The 21,613-nt window shown below is 41.9% G+C and overlaps 1 protein-coding gene across 1 annotated transcript in view; it reads left to right on the forward strand.

The window, feature by feature from the left end:
* The first annotated feature begins 3,127 nt into the window (after positions 1 to 3,127).
* The window catches only part of LOC126391943 (DENN domain-containing protein 3-like), a 32,085-nt gene continuing 13,599 nt past the window's right edge, over positions 3,128 to 21,613 (forward strand). Inside the window, exons 1-19 of the mRNA XM_050046979.1 lie at positions 3,128 to 3,264; positions 8,053 to 8,195; positions 9,561 to 9,750; positions 9,899 to 9,979; positions 10,152 to 10,267; positions 11,803 to 11,927; positions 12,747 to 12,858; positions 13,026 to 13,145; positions 13,250 to 13,348; positions 13,684 to 13,803; positions 14,323 to 14,438; positions 14,588 to 14,743; positions 14,835 to 14,931; positions 16,365 to 16,468; positions 16,598 to 16,779; positions 16,923 to 17,082; positions 18,607 to 18,802; positions 18,959 to 19,130; positions 21,107 to 21,366. Coding sequence (XP_049902936.1) covers positions 8,112 to 8,195; positions 9,561 to 9,750; positions 9,899 to 9,979; positions 10,152 to 10,267; positions 11,803 to 11,927; positions 12,747 to 12,858; positions 13,026 to 13,145; positions 13,250 to 13,348; positions 13,684 to 13,803; positions 14,323 to 14,438; positions 14,588 to 14,743; positions 14,835 to 14,931; positions 16,365 to 16,468; positions 16,598 to 16,779; positions 16,923 to 17,082; positions 18,607 to 18,802; positions 18,959 to 19,130; positions 21,107 to 21,366 — 2,490 coding nt within the window. The 5' untranslated portion in view covers positions 3,128 to 3,264; positions 8,053 to 8,111. The remainder of the gene's footprint in view (positions 3,265 to 8,052; positions 8,196 to 9,560; positions 9,751 to 9,898; positions 9,980 to 10,151; positions 10,268 to 11,802; positions 11,928 to 12,746; positions 12,859 to 13,025; positions 13,146 to 13,249; positions 13,349 to 13,683; positions 13,804 to 14,322; positions 14,439 to 14,587; positions 14,744 to 14,834; positions 14,932 to 16,364; positions 16,469 to 16,597; positions 16,780 to 16,922; positions 17,083 to 18,606; positions 18,803 to 18,958; positions 19,131 to 21,106; positions 21,367 to 21,613) is intronic.

The following is a 21,613-nucleotide window of genomic DNA, read 5'->3' on the forward strand; positions in this document are numbered from 1 at the left end:
GCCACATTTCTGGTTAGTTCACAAGCAGCTGCATCTATGTGTTGCAGAGACAGAAAACAGAGTACTCACATCTTTAGTTCATGAGATAGTGAACCAGATGTGCTTACAGTCCACTAAAGATACAAATCCAAGACGTTCACAACTGCTGCTGATCTGAAAAAAAGTTTCCAGATGTACAATGCTATTAAAGAATCCTCAACAGCAACAACTACATTAAATAGGGATACGTAATTTGTCACAAATTCACTTGATAACCGAAGTACACCTGCTAATTGTATCGCTGTGCAGAAGGGAGTGTGCATCTACTCACGGTCAAGAGGCTCGTGCTTGTGACAGCACCAGATTTAAAATCAAATGGTGTCTTCCTCGGCTGTGGTGCTAGGGGAGCTAGCAGTAGACGCACGCTTCCTTCTTCTTCAGCAGAGATACAGTTGGTGGGTGTAGTTTGGTAGAAAGAAAATAGTTACTACATGAAACTGCTCACAGCAAGGTCTTTGTGTTATCTTGAGTAACTGAGTTATGATTTCTGGAAAGAGACATTACATTGGAGAGAAGGCCGACGTCTTTACAGCCGATATCTTTAACACTTGGCAACTCACACCAAAACACTGAATACTGAATAGGACTGCAGGTAAAAGTAAAAATATGTATGTTTGATGTTGAGGTGAGCTGTCCCTTTATTACTAGAAAAATAATCCTTTCTGCAAACTCATAATGAGACTCAGTTGATGTTATAAAATATAAACTACTGTTTTAGCAATATGAAAAAAATAAGTAATATTTGTTAAATTATTTGGTTGGTTATTTTATCTTCTGTGATTTCTGTCCAATGTTTTTTTATTATTTTGTATTTTTTATTTAAAAACTGGGGACTATATTTAATCCTCAATTAGTGAACTACTGCCATCTTCAGGCCACTGTGGGTTATTACAACAGGATTAAACGATGTAAAAGTACATCCACAATGATAAAGAATTTATATCTTATTTACACAGTTATTTTGAGGCTGCAGTCAGGTGGCTCCTTAAGATGGACATTACATCAGATTATTAAGATGTAAATGTATGTTTTTATCAGGTGACATCATTTTTATGTGACAGTCAATAAGTAAATATCACATTTGCTCCAATAATTTTTATTAGACATATTAAATCCCTGTGTTTTAATATAAAGCGTACTGCTGCTAATGCCTTTTATTCTAATTTAAATAATTTAATTTAAAGGATTAATGTGAAGGATTTAGTGGCATCTAACAGTGAGGACTGCAGATTGCAACCAGCTGAAATTTCTCGTTTAACTTTGGGGTAAAATTCCTTCAGTGTATGTTGTTCAGGAAGTTCTTCTGGGGTCGAATCATCCACAGTGGTCTCTTCTTCTCCAAAACAAATGATTTGTAACTGAGTATTTTTACAGAGTGGTATTAATTCTTATACTTAAGTAAAGAATCTGAACATCTCCTCTACCACTGCTGCTGACATGACATTTAGGGCTTCACACTTGTTTTGTCATTGCTATTTTTTCTAAGTTTATTTACAGTGATAGTAAGTCAGTTTATCTATTGCAGAAGTTTTTTTTACAGACTTCTTTGGTGGCACCTCTTCAATTCTTGAGTATCTGCACACAGCACAACACATGTGCTTATATAGCGTTTATGTGGTGTTACCTAATGGGTTATTTATGATCAAGTGGGATTCATCATTCAGCAGAAGAGCAGATTTGGATGGTTAAAAAGGTTTGTTGCATCTAGAGTTAAGAGTTTTCTCTTAACAGAAAATGAGGGGAAAATATAAGAGAGATTGTTGCTGCATGAGGCCCAATGTGTGGCAGAATCGTTCTGTTTGTTTAACCTGCATTTAAAAGAAAAGAAGGTTAACACTGTACATCACCACTAGTAGTGCTGTGTTTTGTGGAGTGGAGTTCACAATGACTGTGTGCATCGTTTACAGGGGCTAATGTCAGTGCTCGTGCTGGTACATGAGGTCCCCTGGTAACACTGCTCCTGTGCAAACAGGGTTTAAGATAGCACTTACCTTTTTGTAAAACAGCTGTTCAGCTGGCTCTCTGGTTTTCAGGAACTCTCCACTGTTAAACACTCGATGTTCATAGTTCAGATGACTGCTAACATCCCTGTTATATGCACACATGTATACATTAACAAAATATTTATTTAGGGGAGCCATCCTGGTAGATCTCAGTACACTTACAACACACACACACACACACACACACACAACCTGAATATGCTGACCATCAGTTCCAGTGTGATCCTCTGGATGTCGTGATTGAGGTTGTGTTGCCATGCTCTCCTTTGAGCAGCTTGCATGGCTGCACTGACACAGGTCAAAATGGATCTGAAGGGACTGACACCCACCTGCAAAAAAAAGTCCAAATCCATATGCCGCTATTTTATTTGTAAATCTGTATTAGTAGCAATGATCAGTAGTCGTATCATTCTTCGCATTACAGTGAGCACCTCTGTGTGAAGCAGTCTGCAGCAGCTGGAGGAATCTCTGGTAGGTCGAGAGTCTCAGAATAAGAAGTGGAGACACTTCCTTTATCAATGTTGATGAGGATCAGATCATCTGTTTCCTGGATGGGGGAAGAGCAAGACTAAAATAAATGTCTTTATCTCTTTGTTGTGCATTAACTGATATGCTTACAGAGTTTTATTGGTGGCACCTCTTCAATTCTTGAGCATCTGCACACAGCACAACACATGTCCTTATATAGTATTTAGAGGGTGTTACCCATGAAATGCAAATGTCCCATGCGACCCCTGAGAGGATTAGTGGTAACGGCAAGTGAACAAATGTATGAACGAATGATTATCTTCCACTTAGTGAAAAGAACTTCAAGAAACAAACTGGTGGCAAAATAAGTGCAAAGCCACCATCAGAAGTAAATCCACACTGGACCTTTAATATTCCAGCTTGTTAAGTTTTCACAGGGTTGTAACTGATGCTTCATACATTTATATTAGAGCCAAATTGTGACAAAACATAAAAGGCACTTCATACTTCAGTGACTTACATGCTTTGTATGAAACTGCAGTGCTTCCTCAAACCATCAATGCGCATGTTTGTACTTCCACGCAGAGAAACAGGAAGCAGAGTGACAGGCGGTAAACATGGAAACCGGGACGAGCTCGTGCCATTATTTAGTCGTGCCGGAGTTTGCTGCGCAGTTGGAGAGACTTTAGTCCGGGCTGCCTTCATGACAGTGACGGGGGGATGACTGAGGAGCCGCACGGTAGCCTGTGAGGAGGTAAGAGAACTTTTAACAGTTTAAAGGTTCAACAGCGTGACGTTGACAAGTCGAGTCTCAGAGACTGATTGGAAGCATCCTCTCACCTGTGCAGCTTGTGACTCACCATCACATGTCGCAATAAAACTGTGTCAGCTGAAGTCCTCTCTGCAGTTTGGAAAACTCTGCTGCTGCAGTTTTGTTTTTTACTTTATGTCATGGAGGCAGAAATGTGGCTTCAAATTGATATGTTGTCACATAATACAAACAGGGTGTGACAGTGGTGTTAGCTTGACACATGCCAGTCAGTATTTCCTCATCAGGTGAGATGACCTACATTTGATTGTTGAAGTCATGTAGCTGTGCTGGAGATATTTAAACAACTAGAGTCAAACTGAAATCAAAGCAATGAGTTTAAGTTAGAGACATTTTTGCTTTGCTCTACTTTTAATTTCCACCTAATTGATTTCACCAGTCAGATGTTTTTGTTTTTAGATCATGTTTGTGTTTGCCAGCTTGTGCAGGAATGACAGTGACCCTTCTCATGCTTCTCTGTGTTAGTTCTCTCCGCTCCAGTTCTGTCTTGTCACACTAGTTAACCTGTGATTTAAGGGCACATTTGATTCAGACTGTGCAGACTTTTAGTCCCATTGCATGCATGACCCCCTCAGGCACGGGTGGATAATGAGACGATGGGGCCCTGGGCACAGACATGCAAAAGGCCCCACCACCTGTCCTACATTGGAGCAAGACACAGGCTGTTTATTCATTTCAATGTACTTGTCAGCATCTTTTAGTCAGTTTTTTGTCTCCTTGTGGTATCTTTGTGTGTTCCTCAGGTTGTTTTGTCTCCTTGAAGTAACTTTGTGACCCTTATGGGTATATTTGTGTCTTTTTTGGTTGTTTTGTGTCTCTTTGTAGTTGTTTTTTGTCTCTTTTGAAGTTATTTTTGTTTCTTTGAGGTATATTTGTGTCCATTTTGTTCATTTTGTGTCTCTTTGTAGTTCCTTTGCCTTTGTGGTCATGTTGTCTCTCTTTGAAGTCATCTGTGTCTCTTTGAGGTATATTTGTGTCTCCTTGGTCCTTGTGTGTCTCTTGTAAGTCCTTTGCATGTCTTTGTTGTTGTTTTGTCTGTTAAAAGTCTCTTTTTTGGTAGTTTTGTGTCACTTTGTAGTTCCTTTACATCTCCCTGTAGTCATTTTGTGTCTCTTTGTAGTTGTTTTGTGTCTCTTTGTAGTTCCTTTGCATATCTTTGTGGTCATTTTGTGTCTCTTTGTAGTCGTTTTGTGTCTATTTGTAGTTTATATACATGTCTTTGTGGTCATTTTGTATCTCTTTAAAGGTCAGTTTCTGTCTCTTTGAGGTATGTTTTTGTCTGTTTTGTTCATTTTGTGTCTCTTTGTAGTCCCTTTGTCTTTGTGGTCATGTTGTGTCTCTTTGAAGTCATTTGTGTCTCTTTGAGGTATATTTGTGTCTCCTTGGTCCTTGTGTGTCTCTTGTAAGTCCTTTGCATGTCTTTGTTGTTGTTTTGTCTGTTAAAAGTCTCTTTTGAGGTAGATTTGTGTCTCTTTGTAGTCATTTTATGTCTCTTTATAATTGTTTTGTGTCTCTTTAAAGGTCAATATGTTTCTCTTGAAGTATTTTTGTGGGGTTTTTTTTGGTCTTTTTGAGTCTCTTCCTGGTCGATGCATGTTTTGGAGATGGAGGCCAGTGGGGCTCCTGACACTTTGGGTCCCTAGGCCTATACCTGATTGACCCATTCAGTAATGCATCCATAACTTTAGGTCTGGACGATTTAGTTTAGCTCAAGTACAAATCATGAGACAAGTGGGGATGTGATGTGGGACATCCTGATGAATTATCTGAATCTTTATAATAGGGGCTCAGACTCTAAGCAGAGATAGTATTATAATAAATGTTTACTAACATCTAAATGTCTAAATTTTGTGGAAAAAATGTGCCTGTATTATATAGTAACAGTTACAACCTACAAAACGCTAAACAGGAACCAAAAGGCTAAATGACCAGAACTACTAAATGGTCCCAAAACATTTATTATATTGGTCTGAACATTGGTTAAATAGGACAGATGAAGACATATTGCAATTTTTAAATGGATTTTAAAGGTGAGTTACTATTTTAAAAGTCCCCAGCAGTTTCAGGTATTCAAGCTTTAACATATTTTTGTAGATAGAAATGTCAGCTTGTTTGTGTCGTATCAGAAGCTGTGACACTTTTATTGTTTTGCTACGGTTTGATGTGGAATGTGCTCTGCTTGTCAAGGATCATATGATCATACTGTATGTGATTATGATCATGTCACATCCTTGGACCAATAGGGGCAGCAGCAGGTCATGTGAGATGCTCCTTTAATGGGTTATTAGTTCAGTTATGCCGGACATTCTTGATGCTGAGGATTAGATATCATTTAAGTTCAAACAAGTGAAGAGCGCTACACTGTTGCAACAGTCAAACAACCTTTAACGGTAAAATAATGAGAGAACTTTAAATTACAACATTTGTTGTACCTCAAAAAAGGACATTCTTTTAAGGAAAGTGTTAAATGTCCTTGCACCCCGAGGTGAACTTGATGTTAACATTTAATCCGTGCAGCCCATTTACTGTGGGGCCCAGTTGCAAGTTATTTGCTCTGTGTTTTTGTGCGTACATGTCCATCCTCCTCTGCACACATGAGCCTAATTTTCCAAGAAGAGACTAGACCAAGAAACGGGCAAAATGTGATCTCGGATAATTTGCTCCTCACTGTGGTGATTCAGTTGTAAAATAAAAAGGAAGACCACAGATGGAAAGAGAACAGCAAAGATGAGAAGCAGAATTATTATCACATTATGTGGATGTGCAGTGAAAAATACTAACTGAATAATGAACTAAATCCTGTGTCATGTGTTGCCACCACATGGCTTGAATCAGCTTGCTTCAGTTTTTGTTCCTGAGTTGTTTACAAGTTCCTTTGAACTTCATGGACCACAAACTAAAAGCTGATAAGCAACATATTGTTTGAGACAGATTACAGCACTAATCAATATCACAGTGTATTAGACAGATAAATGCAGACATTGTACTGCTGTAAAGTTGATATAAATGCACTGCCCAGTCTAGCTGCCTGTAACACTGACCATTATGGGATTTGCTTTAAAACCATGTCATTGTTTGCCCTCAGAACATAGCAGTGATAATGCATTTTTGACAGTGTTTATTGGGAAATGAATGCCAAATTTATGATTCAGTTGCAGACAAAGTAAATCTCTGGATTGTGAATTAAATCTTAAACCTTTTTTTCTATAAAGCACTTTGCTGTTGAGTGTTTCTAGTAGATTTTCATAAAATGTCATAATCATATTAAAGCTGGGGTAGGCAGTTTAATTTTGCCGCAATTGGGCAAAAGTCCCATAAAAAACATTTCAGCATATTGTAATTCAAGTGGTCTGAAAGAACAGTAGACTTCTCCACCTCCACTTGGCTCTGTTTCACGCTAAAGAAAACCAGCTAACTGATCAAATATGAGTCAAGGTGGGTGGTGCTTGGTTTTGTCTGGACTGTTTCCAACATGGCGGCCAGGTAGAGAGAATCTGTGCATCCCAATACCCATACCACCATGCTATAAAGAAGATTTAGTATGTCCCAATACGTAGTATGTCAAATGCAGTATGCCAAAAATACCAGGATGTTCCTAGTACATCCGGTCTGATTTTGCAGTATGAAAGCCAGCATGCTTTACTGGTTATTCTGACCCACAGTCCTCTGCACAGCCGACGATATGTCACATCGACTGAGCCACAACAGCTCATTGACAGCTGTTTGACAGTTGTCAGAAGACGCAGTGATGGATGACAGCGCATTTAAGTCCCTGATGACCAGTAGAATGGTAATAATAGGAATATTGATTGTTTAAGTGATGAAAATAATCATGAATATTGTAAACAGTAATAGAACAAAACTATATACTATAGAAATGCAGATTTACTTTCACTGTCACAAATCTACAATCTGTGCAGTTACAATTCTAAAGTTAAACTACATAGATTGCATAGTAACGACAGCAGAGCTCTACGGATTGACCTCTGTACGTAGTGTTTGTTATATCTCCATAGTAACGGATATAAAAGTAAGAGGGTAAAATTTGAGGGTGTAATTTAATCAGAAAGTTGTACATCCCGACTGTGTGCATACTGCATGCAACAGTACATAATTTTTAAGGGCAGCTGCAAAAAAAGTAAAAAGAAAAACTATGCGATTCGGAGCGCACCCAGAGTTTTTGACCCAGCCGCCATGTTGGAAAAAGTCGACCCAAAACCCAGTACGTCACCTCAGCCAGAGCCAACTTTCTCATTTTACACCTAAATAGTACACAAAATTATGTTGAGTAAGCGTATGTATGAGAAATAAGCAATGCAGTAACAGAGTCTTGATTCATATTTGATCATTGGTTGGTTGATTTATTTGTTTTTGTTCAGACACAGGATTCTTGCAAATGCCATTAGAAGGAGGAGGAGATGGAGGAGGGGTAAACTTTCAGAGATGCCATTTGTACACCCTGAGTCTTGGAATAATCCTGTGATAGAAAAAAGTGTCTGACTGGGTCTTTAGAAGTTGTTGTTGATGAGAACAGCAGCAGTGATAATGTGTGTCATGTGCTGTGACTTAATCCAGCTGATAGATGTTCTCATCGGTGAAGATGACAGAGCTGTCGCAACGTCTGCCTTATTACACACAAGCCATTTTCTGTTATCTGTATCTCTGTATGTAAACCTTTCCTTGGCTCCTCTCTCTGACTTGTCTTTGTTTCAGTGGTTGTGATCCAGCAGGTCAGAGTCGGCCCAGTTCTGCTGGTCTAACTGGTGTCAGCGATGACGGACCATCTGCCTCCTGCTCTGCTGGAAGCCTGTGTGGTGGTGGGAGCATCAAGCGACAAACTCAGGGAGGTCTCCCAGGTATGTGCATCCAAATGCACCCTGACACACACGTGTCTGACGGATGTACTGTAAACTGATAACTGTAGCTGTATAGACATCATAGACTGAATAACTTGTGTTTGCAGCCTCATCTCATTTTGGTGTTTTGACCTTTCTAATATCATGAGGTTTACTTTAGTTTTAATTTTAGTTTTTCAGAGGAGATTTAGCCAAGACAGCAGCATCAGTGCGAACTTTAAACTGCCTGCCAATGGCTGATTGAAATGCCCAAAAGTCCAAACTTAGCTTAAAGAATACATCCTATGGATTATTTAAGCATTGCCAGTGATGTATTCTGGGGTCATCAGGTGTTTTGGGTCTTTTCAAACATCAGACACCGTCACCCAGGCGACCCAGCAGGAGGCAGCAGCAGTTGACCATGGGGCCTTCCTTTTCAGCCATCTAGTGGCTGATTCTGCAGCGTTGATGATCGTTTTGATGGCCCTCTTCTTAGCCAGCTCCACTATCCCCAGTTCAGCAGACTAACCAGCCTGCAAAGCCACGCCATCCCACCTCAATAGACTCACAGTGGGTGTTCCAGCCCTGCCTCCGGCACCGTTCTGTCTGCTCCTGGTACTTGGCACGTTTTTGCTCTTGGGCTTCGTCCATGCGCTCCTCCCAGGGCACAGATAGTTCTACCATGATCACTTGGAAGCTTTCGACTACAGGTCCATCTACGTTCCAACCCTCACCTATAGTCATGAGCTCTGGGTAGTGACCGAAAGAATGAGATCGTGGATACAAACGGCGGAAATGAGTTTTCTCAGCCTTAGAGATAGGGTGAGGAGCTTGGACATCCGGAGGGAGCTCGGAGTAGAGCCGCTGCTCCTTCGCGTCGAAAGGGGTCGGTTGAGGTGGTTCGGGCATCTGATCAGGATGCTTCCTGGGCGCCTCCCGCTGGAGGTGTTCCGGGCACATCCCACTGGTAGGAGGCCCCGGGGCAGACCCAGAACATGCTGGAGGGATTACATATCTCATCTGGCCTGGGAACACCTCGGGGTCCCCCAGGAGGAGCTGGAAAGTGTTGCTGGGGAGAGGGACGTCTGGGGTACTTTGCCCGGCCTGCTGCCCCCGCGGTCCTGGGGGACCCCAAGGTGTTCCCAGGCCAGATGAAATATGTAATCCCTCCAGCATGTTCTGGGTCTACCCCGGGGCCTCCTACCAGTGGGACATGCCCGAAACACCTCCAGTGGGAGGTGCCCAGAAGGCATCCTGATCAGATGCCTGAACCACCTCAACTGACCCCTTTAGATGTTAGGCATAAGGAGAGATTTGCACTGTACTACTTATGATAAGAAAATTTGTCCCCTCTGATCCATCCCTGCCTGTCTGTCTCCCACTAAGGCCATAAACAACAATGAAACTCCAGAGCACCTCCTGTTGGAGCCGGAGGTACTGCATGTCCTGGCGCCTCCCTTTGTTACCAGACCGCAATGTGAGAGTGAAACAGGGAGGTCACATGGGAAGAGGCGGCGCTCCTTTCTCAGGAAGAAAAGGGAACAACCTCCTTCAGCTGCAGCGACTCCCAGCCCAGGTGTGGTACCTGCTTGTCTGGTCTGGTACTTCTGTCCACACATAGCTGCCACCCAGCAGGTCTCAAATACAAAACCTCTGCGGAGCCACAAACATGTTGTCTCCCACAAGGTTACTGATTTGTGTAATTTAGTTTTGTATCATTTTAGCAGGGGGGAGAGGAGGAACTGAAGATGTCAGTGTTCCTAAAGACGTCGATCTCATGGCGTTACCTCAACTCTGCTTCCCAGGTATTTAACGTTTCCTGGCACGCACACGCTCACACAAATTTGGCTCAAAGATTGAGAGATTCTTTTTTTTTTTTACATGGTTCAGCCACACAGTGCAAAACTGACATCTTGTCATAGCAGCATAATCATACCTTTGTGTTAATGTGTCTTAATATTTTTGTCTTTTTACCAGGTGGGCTCCAAGTAACCAATGAAGAGAAAGAGGAGCAATTCCACTTCCTGGTTTTCACTGATGTCTTTGGCAACAAGACCCATGGAGTAGTACTGCAATGTTATCGACCGATACTGGTAAACAGTGCTACAAGTAATACTTCATACACAGCAATTAAACTAAATCCCAACTGTGTTTTTCTGCTACAACCAGGGGCCTCATGTATAAAACTGTGCGGCGAATCCACACTAAATGTTTGCCTACGTACAAATGAGGAAATGTATATACGCCAAAAAATATTCAGATTTCTGAAACTGTGTGTACACTTGCCAGTACGCTATTTCCTTTTGTAAATCCCAAATCAACTTTAAATTGTCTGCACGGGGACCAGCCTCATGTTGCGCCCTCTGCTGCCCACATGCAGCCATAAATGGTCAATGCAAAGCACATGCATAGACATGAAAACCAAGAAGACGAATATTCCTGATGCAGAAATTGAGGTGCTTGTTGGTGAGCTGGAGGTTAGAAAGCACATAGCCTGTTGTTTGGTGGGCAGCTGGGTTACAAACTAAAGAAGAACATGTTGCTGCTCCTTTTAATGCAGTCAGTTCATCATACAGGACACTACCTGACTTCGATTTTCTTTTAAAGTGGATGCCAAAAGAAAAAAAAAAAAGAATTCCACCCTGACGTCTTTTCTAATTTACATTATCCATATATGCAGGTGAAGATGTGCCAGGTGAGAGGTGGAGTGCCACAGTGACTCTGACAGCACACTAATGATTCCTGCAGCCATTTTACACACAAAAATGATCTGAAAACTTAAATCTTGCTTGGTGATATATGCACAGTATTGGTAAGGATAATTGAAAACTGTTGACGCAGTGTACTGCAATTATTTAATGCTGTTTTTGATGTTATCTCAGATTTATACAACCGACAACGTTATTTTCATCAGTTAGCCTGGTTAACGAGGGCGAGGTGAAAATGACTCAGTATATTCACGCTTACTATCGGGTAAAGGAAAGACAGATTTTCCTGAATCCTGTCATCTGCCACAGCCTGGCATCATTCAGCTGTGCACCCTCTCCTCTGTGCCCCGGTAGTGGGGATGTGATAATTAGACAGCACTAATGAACTACTGAGCAGGATTTAAGATTTAAGGGGACAGATCTTTTGCAATCAAAAGGCGCTTATGGAAAAGTTCTTGCTCACTGGCACAAACACAAATAACACTGCTGCACTTGAATGTTTGTGAAGTGGATCTACAATCAACATGTGATAGGAGGTGAATTTAAATGTGTGAGAGATCTTTACACATATAATGATTCCTCTTGTCCAATTTCCACAATCACCATCTGTGTCATCAATTTTCTCCTGTCTCCAAAATGTGTGTATGCGTTTACTTACATTTCCACGTCAAGTTTTTCTTTATAAATCCCAGTTTAAGCTTACAAAGTGGCACATGCACATTTCAAGCCCTTTTTTGTGCGTACGCAGTGGTTATAAATGAAGCTCCAGATCTTTAACTTAATGTGGATAAAAACTAATTTTAGATAAAGTGGCCCTTAATCGCTGGCAACTTCACCAGTTAGCATGTCAATGAATGATAATAATGTAATATATAATAATGAAAGGGATTCGGCGTTCACTGTTTCCTGTGTTTTTACAGGAAGAGACGTCTTTCCTCCAGAATGGACCTGGGTCCTTTAAGTTCTCTAAACTTTTCTCTGCCTATGGTTTCTGTGTCATATCCAAGTATCCTTACTTCACTGCACTCAAAGACTGTCTGTCATGGTAAGAAACCATTTACTAAACCAAACTGCCTAGCCACTTATAAGGAATTTACCCGACTCATCATTTTGCCAGTTGAATCAGATTTGGCTGTTTAAATATGAATATTCCACTTTTTGTTTAATCGTTTTTAACATCACGCAACGCTTTATTGACCTGCCAGATTTGTGAACAGGGTTTGGTGGGAACAAGCCAAGTTAGCCTTCCAAGCTAATGGATGCTAACTGAGAGTATATTGAATGAAGTTGCTGTGAGCTGCAAATTAACCACTTGTAATGTTACTTAAGAGGTAAAAAAAATGGATGTGAAATGAAAAAGAGAGAGATGAATTATCAAGTGATGTGATTAATGTGTCTGCAATCATTCACAACACCCACCTGTCCCGGAGCCCCGGCAGCCCCGCACATGAGCAGACCCCCGCCAAGTGATGAGCGGGAAGCTTCAGGCACTGGCAACACGGAGAGAAGCCAAACACCATTCATCTGCACGCTCTGTGGTGACACATAGCTGGTCGAAATTTGGCAACGTTTCCCATTTGAGAGGCAAAAACTCAATAGCAGTTAGTGTTTTTTTATGATTGCCGTTTTGGGCAGAAGTAACAAAAACAAAACTATAAATGTCAGTTGGGTGTTATGAATGATGCACAGTAGACAAATTAATCACATCCACTGATAATTTTTCACTGTGTTTTTCATGTCGCATCCAGTTTACCCCTCTATTATTCAATTCACATGTATTTTCATCTCCTCCATTTTTATCAGTGAATTGTTGTTGCTTCCAACCCTCATATATCTCTGTGTGTTTCTCCCTGTTATTTGTTAGTCTGTTAATCCAGCTGAGAACTTGTCGTTTATCCGACATGGAGGAGAGAGTGAAGGAGTTTGCAGCCAACCTGGCGCTGGTGCCTGTCCCCCCTCCTGGACAACTACATTTGGTGTGTGGAGTGTGTTTACTGTCGTCATAAAAATGTTTACATTCATGGTAGAAGAAGCATAATAGTGTGTGTGTACATATATTGATTTTCAGCCCATCCTTTGAATGTGACGCAGCCAGCCAGAAGATAAAAGAACACTTAACTGTAATGCTGTGTATGTTTGGCAGATGTTTACCCTGCGTCCGCTGACCATTGTACTACCGTCCAGACAAGACAAAGACCACCCAGCTATAGATTTAGACCTCCATCTGCCTTTCTTCTGCTTCAGACCACAGCAACTACTACAGGTACTATACACACCTGTTGTGGGGATGTTAGTGAAACAGGAGGAGGCTCACATTAACTCTTGTCTCTTTACTGTTTGTCCCCTTTTCTGTCCCTGTCTCTGCAGGTGCTGTCTTGTCTCCTGCAGGAGCAGCGGGTGGTGTTATTTTCTGCTGACTGGGCCAGACTCACGCTGGTGGCAGAGAGCTTCTTGCTTTATATGAAGGTCAGTTTAAAATCTGTCTGCGTATCTGCAAAATGCATAGTAGTGTTAGATTTGATCTTGGTTAATAGTTAAGTAAGAGAGAGCTGCTTGTAGGATTGTTAAAAGGCAAATCAAAACTCCTGTTCACTGCAAAAGACCTGCAGAAAGATTTATCAGACTCTGGAGTGGTGATGCACTGTTCTACTGTGCTGTGACACCATGTCGCCCACCCCCAATCTGATGATGTATCTGCCACATTGAAAGGGTTTGAATTCTCCCAAATCATCACACGGTCCATCGTTTAATCTTTCGCTCTATAATTTTTTTCATCCATGCCTCCCTGATCTTTCTGCCAGCCTCTGTCGTGGCAGCAGCCATATGTTCCTGTCCTGGCCAGAGGCATGCTGGACTTTCTCATGGCTCCCACTGCCTTCCTCATGGGCTGCCATCTCAGCCATTTTGAAGAGGTTGCTGCTGTGAGTACCCCTAACCAATTAGTTAAAACTGCTAATAGAGGGAAATTTGTGTCATTAATAAATAAAGAATTAGAACAAAAAAATATCTACAGTAGGTTAAAACTGTTTCCACATGTTTTAATCACATTACATTTGACTCTTACTTCTTGTTGCTCACTAAATCTTTCTAGATCACAAAACATTTGTTAGTATTGTCATGTATTTGTTTAAATGGACTCAGCACCTTTCTTTCCTAACTTAGCAGACAAAGTGCTTAACAACAATCCTCTCATGCACACACACACACACACACACACACTGATACACCAATGGAAATGTTGGTAGAGCCGCCATGCAAGGTTCAATGCAAGGGTTCAGTGTCCTGCTTTGACATGCAGGAGGAGCTGCCAGCCTTGTGATTAAAAGATGACCCGCTTTATCTCCTGAGCCTCAGTCGCCCCATTCCATTAAAAGCATATCAGTTAATGCACGACAAAGAGATAAAGACATTTATTTTAGTCTTGATCTTTCCCCATCCAGGAAACAGATGATCTGATCCTCATCAACATTGATAAAGGAAGTGTCTCCACTTCTTATTCTGAGACTCTCGACCTACCAGAGATTCCTCTGGCTGCTGCAGACTGCTTCACACAGAGGTGCTCACTGTAATGCGAAGAATGATACGACTACTGATCACTCACTGTAATGCGAAGAATGATACGACTACTGATCATTGCTACTAATACTATACAGAAGTACAAATAAGATATGAAAATATTTGTAAAGTTTGAGTGTGTCTTTGCAGGTGTCAGTCCCTTCAGATTCATTTTGACCTGTGTCAGTGCAGCCATGCAAGCTGCACTGACATCAGTGAGCAGCGGGCTCAGAGGAGAGCATGGCAACACAACCTCAACCACGACATCCAGAGGATCACACTGGAACTGATGGTCAACATATTCAGGTTGTGTGTGTGTTGTAAGTGTACTGAGATCTACCAGGATAGCTCCCCTAAATAAATATTTTGTTAATGTATACATGTGTGCATATAACAGGGATGTTAGCAGTCATCTGAACTATGAACATCGAGTGTTTAACAGTGGAGAGTTCCTGAAAACCAGAGAGCCAGCTGAACAGCTGTTTTACAAAAAGGTAAGTGCTATCTTAAACCCTGTTTGCACAGGAGCAGTGTTACCAGGGGACCTCGTGTACCAGCACCCCCCTTCTTGATTAATAAAAGTATTAATACCACTCCACACTAAAATTATGTAAGTACAATCAGGAAGATGTATTATTATTATTAGTATTAATAGTATTAGTATTATTTTACAAGTAAAAGTAATCATTCATTCATTTTCTGTAACTGCTGACATTGGGTGAGAGGCAGGGTACATCCTGGACAGGTCACCAGACTATCACAGGGCTGACACATAGAGACAGACAACCATTCACACTCACATTCACACCTACAGGCAATTTAGAGTCACCAGTTAACCTGCATGTCTTTGGACTGTGGGAGGAAGCCGGAGCACCTGGAGGAAACCCATGCTGACACAGGGAGAACATGCAAACTCTGCACAGAAGGGCTCCCACACCCTGGGTCCAAATCAATCCAATCAGTCAAATTATTCGATCAAAATAATTAAAATTAAAAAGGAAAAGCATCAAGTCTTTATATTTGAGAAGCTGGAACCATGAAATGTTTTTGCATGGAAAGTATCTAGAAGTAAAAAAAGTAAGTAGAAAAACGCACGAGATTAAAATACTCAAGTAAAGTAAAAGTACTTCAGATTGTACTTGAGTGAATGTGCGTTACATTCTACCACTAGTCCGCAGAGGGAGGCATGGAAACTTAAGTATGGCATAATTAATTTAATAATCCAATTATTATAGTTGCTCTAAAACTAAATCTAATCTAAATTTGATGATATGAAATTCATGCATTTTTTTTATGTTTCTCAAACTTAAAACTTGTGTTTCTTTGTGATGGGCAACAATTTGTGGACTGTTCAAACGAGATGTTTTTCTCTTATCTTTGTAAGAGTGCTCACGCCTACATGTAAAACTTTCTCAAACCTCAGAAAAGCATAAACAACAAAACACTTGTGAAATCTAGAAATCAGTGGGCACGAACGAAATAAGAACAGATTGTGGATACGAACAAAAATAAGAGAAAATATGTTCGTATTTTGCTTCCTGCATGACACCCTTTTGCAACATGTCACAGAGAAAACCTTACCCCTAAATATGACCCCAAATCACAGCGATGCCACTTCTTACGGGACTAATATTATCACGACCTCTATTTTTGGTGAAATATTGTAGGTAATTTGCAATGGAAATTTTACTTGACAAATTACGGACATGACAGATTCGCACGGGATGAAGATCACAGACTCCTCCACAATTATTACAAATTAACAGAGGTCCGCAGGTAATATAAGTCCTGTGCAAATAAGGTGTAATTAAACAAGTGATATTTCTGTTACTTTAACTTGAATGGGTAACAAATGAGCTGACACCTCTCAGCACACTTGGGATGCTGGCCTGGTGCTCATCTCCAAATTAACATGGTTACGTTGCAGGTGCTGGAGACGCACATCTTCCATTTCTTCCTCAAGGATCGTCTCAACAGGAAAATGGACAACTTTGCTCGAAAGACACTCAGCACTCGCTCTGAGATGCACAGGTAAAATCCAGACCTCAACCTATAGCCTTGAACACTAACACTAACATTTTGGAGTCCACTGCTGTGGCGAGGTACCAAACAAAAAAAGATAAAAGTACCCTTGCTTTGTTTTTATCACATGTCGTCTAGGATGAAGGCTATGGTTGAGATCCCACGCAGACCCACCATGCAGGAGATCCAAGCCCGGAGACAGAGCTCTATTACAGAGAGCAAGCTGAGTAAAAGACTGGGGATGAGCCTACCTAACCTCGACCAAACTATCAGCTTCCAAAGAAACACACTGCTCACCAGGATCATCATGTCTGACCCTGGTGAGACTGACGGGGGCACAAATTGTCAACATATAGACAAAGTAGCTGGAAAGGAAGATTAAATGTTTCTCTCCCTTTCTTCCCCTTGCCTCCTCCCCACATTTCCTCTCTTTCCATTTGCTCCCTTCCTCTTTGTCTCCCAGCGCTGAGAACTCCTCCTAAGCCGGCAAAGGTGTTTAAGCTCCCAGATTTCCCAGCCTCTCTGTCCTTCCACTCTGTCCAAAGTTATTACAGTGAGCTGATCCAACAGCTCGGCAAAGCCATCTTCTCTGTCCAAAATGAGAACTCTACTCTGGTGGCCAGGTATTCTGCTTTTATTACTCCTCAGGCTTCTCTTGACATCTGTTCAGGAACGACCGTCTTTTCTATCTTCTTTGATTTAATTTGCACAATCAAGTGTTTTACAGCTTAACAATGTTGGTCTGTCAGCAATTATTGTAAAGCAGGCAGCATTTTACTGCAACGTCGCGATCGCATCATTCAGTCATTTTCCGTAATTGCTTATCATGTTGGGGGTCACAGGGGGCTGGAGCCTATCCCAGCTGACATTGGGCGAGAGGCCTATAATAACCTGCATGTCTTTGGACTGTGGGAGGAAGCCGGAGTACCCGGACAAAATCCACACTGACACGGGGAGAACATGCAGACTTCACACAGAACCCCCACCCTGGGGTGTGCGATGCATGTCCCTGATGTTCTGCACAAAGCGGGTAAACTGTCCGCATCCAACGTTGTGGTGGAACACAAGGCATTGGTTGACACTTTTCTACCGCAAAACACAATCAGAGAATGGCTGAAAGGTGTTGGCCACAGTAGGAATGGGGATTCATAAGCATCATTCATTCTGCTTATTAGTTGATCTTCATCTTTGATTCCTGATCAGTTTTCTTTGTGAAGCAACAATCTTTCATCTAAAATGGATGAAATGTGAGAGTATTTGTTCAGCGTTAATGAATGATGTGTTCAGTTTGGAAGCAGTGGCACTCACGTGTAAAGTGTCAGATACATGGCATTACTGCAGTTTAAGCCCATGTTGTGTAGACAGTGGTTTCAGCATATGTCTGGTGTTTCCACCTTTACTTGAAATGATCATTGAACAGACATTACAGAAGCACTTTGTCATTTGTGTTTGTACCTGAAGCCTCGCTTTGGAGCGTTTCCTCCTCCCCTCCATGACTCCATTTTGTTGCAAGTCTCTAGAAGCGTAGAGGCGTGAGCTTGACGCCATTGTTTTGCGATGTGAAACGGTCAGAAAAGCATGGTGGCATTAATTAAAGGAACTGAACCGCTTGGAGGCATATGATTCATGTTGGAGCTGCAATAACATTATTTGTGTTTGGTTTGTTTCATGTTTAAATAACGATCACTACATGTAAAATAGATGCAGTTCCTAAACTGAACACAGGGTGGAGCATTCATGTGAAGGGCATATAGGTATGCTCCAGGTGATGAGAATCAGGTGTGGAACAGGAAGGAAACAGTTTTTGACCGTGTTGTGGAAACATGTTGAAAAACTTTAAGTATTGGTGGGAAAAACTGAAGTGCTGAATGGAAGAATGATTACATATGGACAGTGCTGTCGCCCTTCTGTGTTTTGGTGAGCATGTATATATTGTTTTGAGAATAAATGGATCGCCAAATCCAAAGAGATAAAGTGCACTGGACACTGGTTTATTGTTAGCCCAGAGCACATGTGTGGAACAAGAAGTGTGAAATCCTGAAGGGACTAAAGAACAAATAATGAACATTTATTTTCTCTCTCTGTTGTTGAAAAACTTTGTTACTGCAGAGCCTGAAGGATTGAATACAATAATCTTGCCTCTGCAGATTCTACTACTTGCGTGGTCTCATCAACACACTGTGTTGGCGGCGGCTGGATGCCCTGATTGATTTCCAGAACCTCTACAAGACAGATACCGCCATCTTCCCCACGCAGCTGGTCTCATGGCTTGTGGACTCACTGCATCAAGACGAGAGGCAGCAAGCTGACAGACGACCAGAACTCAAGAGACTAATCCTCAAGGTCAGTCAGTTTATACAGCCCTTAATCCAATCTTGTAGTGGTGGTTGGAGGGCAACCTCAGTTTGACAGACAATATGTTTGATTGTGTAAGTCTGCCTCTGGTGGTGATTAAGTAGCAATGATGGACGTTATCTTGTCTTTTTTCTCATCTGTTAGGTGAAGACAGAGAATGAGAAGCTGTCGGTGCAGCCTGATGACCACGTCAAGAAGTTTGAGCTTCCCCGAAAGCATCTGCATCAGGAGGAGTTTGTGCGTTGCGTTCAGGAGTGTGGGATTGTTAAGGACGTAGCAACCATACACAGATTATTTGATGCTCTCAATGATGATGGTAAGTGAGGACAGGCAGGATGATATGTGTGGTTTAGAGATCTCTTGATACTTAAAATATATATGACTTGTATAGAAACACAGACCTCAGACGCCGCATTTTACATTTAGCATTTGGCAGTATCAGTCAAGGCAAAATGCTAAAAAGCGAGGATCTAATTCCAGGGTGAAAGATCTGTAAATCTTGAAGGCATTAGGCCATTTTTCTGGAATCCTTTGATGGTGGACACAGAAGTGACTATACAGTAATTGTTTTCTCCATCAGCAATACATGAAACAGTTTTAAATCGATTACATCACTTGTTGCCGACACGGTGGAATCAATCAGCAGTGAAATGATCTGTTGAACTCTTTTAGTGTTCTGTAAGCGTGAAGTACACTCTGTACAGCACATGCACTTTAGCTCACACACAGACTGTAAAATGTCTCTCCAACTGAAGTGAAGGGAATCAATTTGGAAAATACAGAGTATTACACTTTTCTTAATCACCTGACGAGGACTATAAGGTCTTTGATCACTCACTGTTTTGGTGAAAAATCAGTGTTGTGGAACCAAGGAATCATTAAAGCTGTAGTTGGTTAACTTTTATTAAAAAAATTACTTTGTCACATTTGCTGAAACTGTCACTAAATTCATCCATCCATTTTTATCCACTTATCTGGGGCCGGGTTGCGGGGGCAGCAGGCCAAGCAAAACACCCCAGACGTCCCTCTCTCCAGCAACGCTTTCCAGCTCCTCCTGGGGGACCCCAAGGCGTTCCCAAGCCAGATGAGATATGTAATCCCTCCAGTGTGTTCTGGGTCTACCCCGGGGCCTCCTACCAGTGGGACGTGCCTGAAACACCTCCAGTGGGAGGTGCCCAGGAGGCATCTTGATCAGTTGCCCGAACCACCTCAACTGACCCCTATTGATGTGAAGGAGCAGCGGCTCTACTCCGAGCTCTCTCCACATGTCTGAGCTCCTCACACTATCTCTAAGGCTGAGCCCAGCCACTCCATGGGGGAAACTCATTTTGGCTGCTTGTATCTGTGATGTCATTAATTGGGTCACTACCCAGAGCTCATGACCATAGGTGAGGGTTGGGACGTAGATGGACCAGAAAATTGAAAGTTTTGCCTTCTGGCTCAGCTCCCTCTTCATCACGACGGTCCGACACTTCGCCCGCATCACTGCAGAAGCCGCACCAAACGGCCGATCCATCTCACACACCGTTCTACCCTCACTTGTGAACAAGACCCCGAAACAAGATACTAGGTGTAGCTTTTTCTCTCTAGGGGGCATCATACACTCTCTCCTCATTGGCAACAATTTAAAAACACAATATGGACACTAAGCCTAAATGTTAGTTGGTTCTAGAACAGATCAAGGGATGATCAGCTTTCTAATGCTTTTGGGACCACTGTGGCTCAGAGGGATGTTCGCTTATCGGAAGTTTGCCGGTTCAGTCCCCGGCTCCTCCAGTCCGCATGTCAAAGTATCCTTGGGGAAGAAAGAGAGGGGATATAAAGTGACAAGGGTCCTGACAGAGATTCAGACTTTAAGGCATGAGCTAATGGCGCTTCACACAAAGTCTTTGAAGCCATTTTCTCCACCTGATTTTCCCCGACTTTGTTTTGACTTTTGTCTGACGTATAAGGCAATCATGCAGGACTAGATAGAATGAAAACAGAACCGTGACTGGACTGAACATGAGACTGAATGGCTTGTAATTGTCGTCTGGGAGTCTGTTTTGATCACAGCACTTTATAGATTCAGACGGTCATTTAGTAACACATGAAGAACAATGATACACACTATTCTGAGATATTCGAGGTTGAATGTGGAACTAACCTAATCTGTTTGTGCAAGTGGGTCAATGTACATGTTTCCAGCTTGTATTTGCACGTTTCCCCCTCAGCGTGGAAACATCTCTTTGTCTTGTATGTTTGTATGTCTGCTTGCACCTGGTTACATACCTGTCTCTCTCTGTGTCACAGGCCAGCCAAAGCAAGTGGACCCTGATCTCTTCAGAGTCTTCTACACCGTCTGGAAGGAGACGGAGACCGAGGCGCAAGACGTCAACTTGCCCTCTGAGGTCATAGACCATCTTGACAATAGCGAGTGTGTCTACAAGTTGTCGTCGTGTGTCAAGACCTCCCATGGTGTCGGTAAAATTGCAATGACGCAGAAACGTCTGTTCTTGCTCACCGAGGGACGACCGGGCTTCCTGGAAATCACAAAGTTCAGAGACATACAGGTCAAGTGTCTTTAACCCCTTCCACTCCCTACCATAGACCCTTTTTTGTCTACAATACATGCCTCATAGAAGTGATACATCATCTGAAAACTGGGAACCTGAAGATTAATTAGAGTTTGTCTAGTCATAAATCTGTAAGAAACATTGTGTTTTGGTTAGGTACCTATTCAAAGTTTAGAGTGTGTAACGGCTAAGAACATTATGATGGAAATATATGGTGGTTGTTTTCATGCTGAATTATGTCTCA

The sequence above is a fragment of the Epinephelus moara genome, chromosome 6, assembly GCF_006386435.1.
Source record: "Epinephelus moara isolate mb chromosome 6, YSFRI_EMoa_1.0, whole genome shotgun sequence".
Taxonomy (NCBI): domain Eukaryota; kingdom Metazoa; phylum Chordata; class Actinopteri; order Perciformes; family Serranidae; genus Epinephelus; species Epinephelus moara.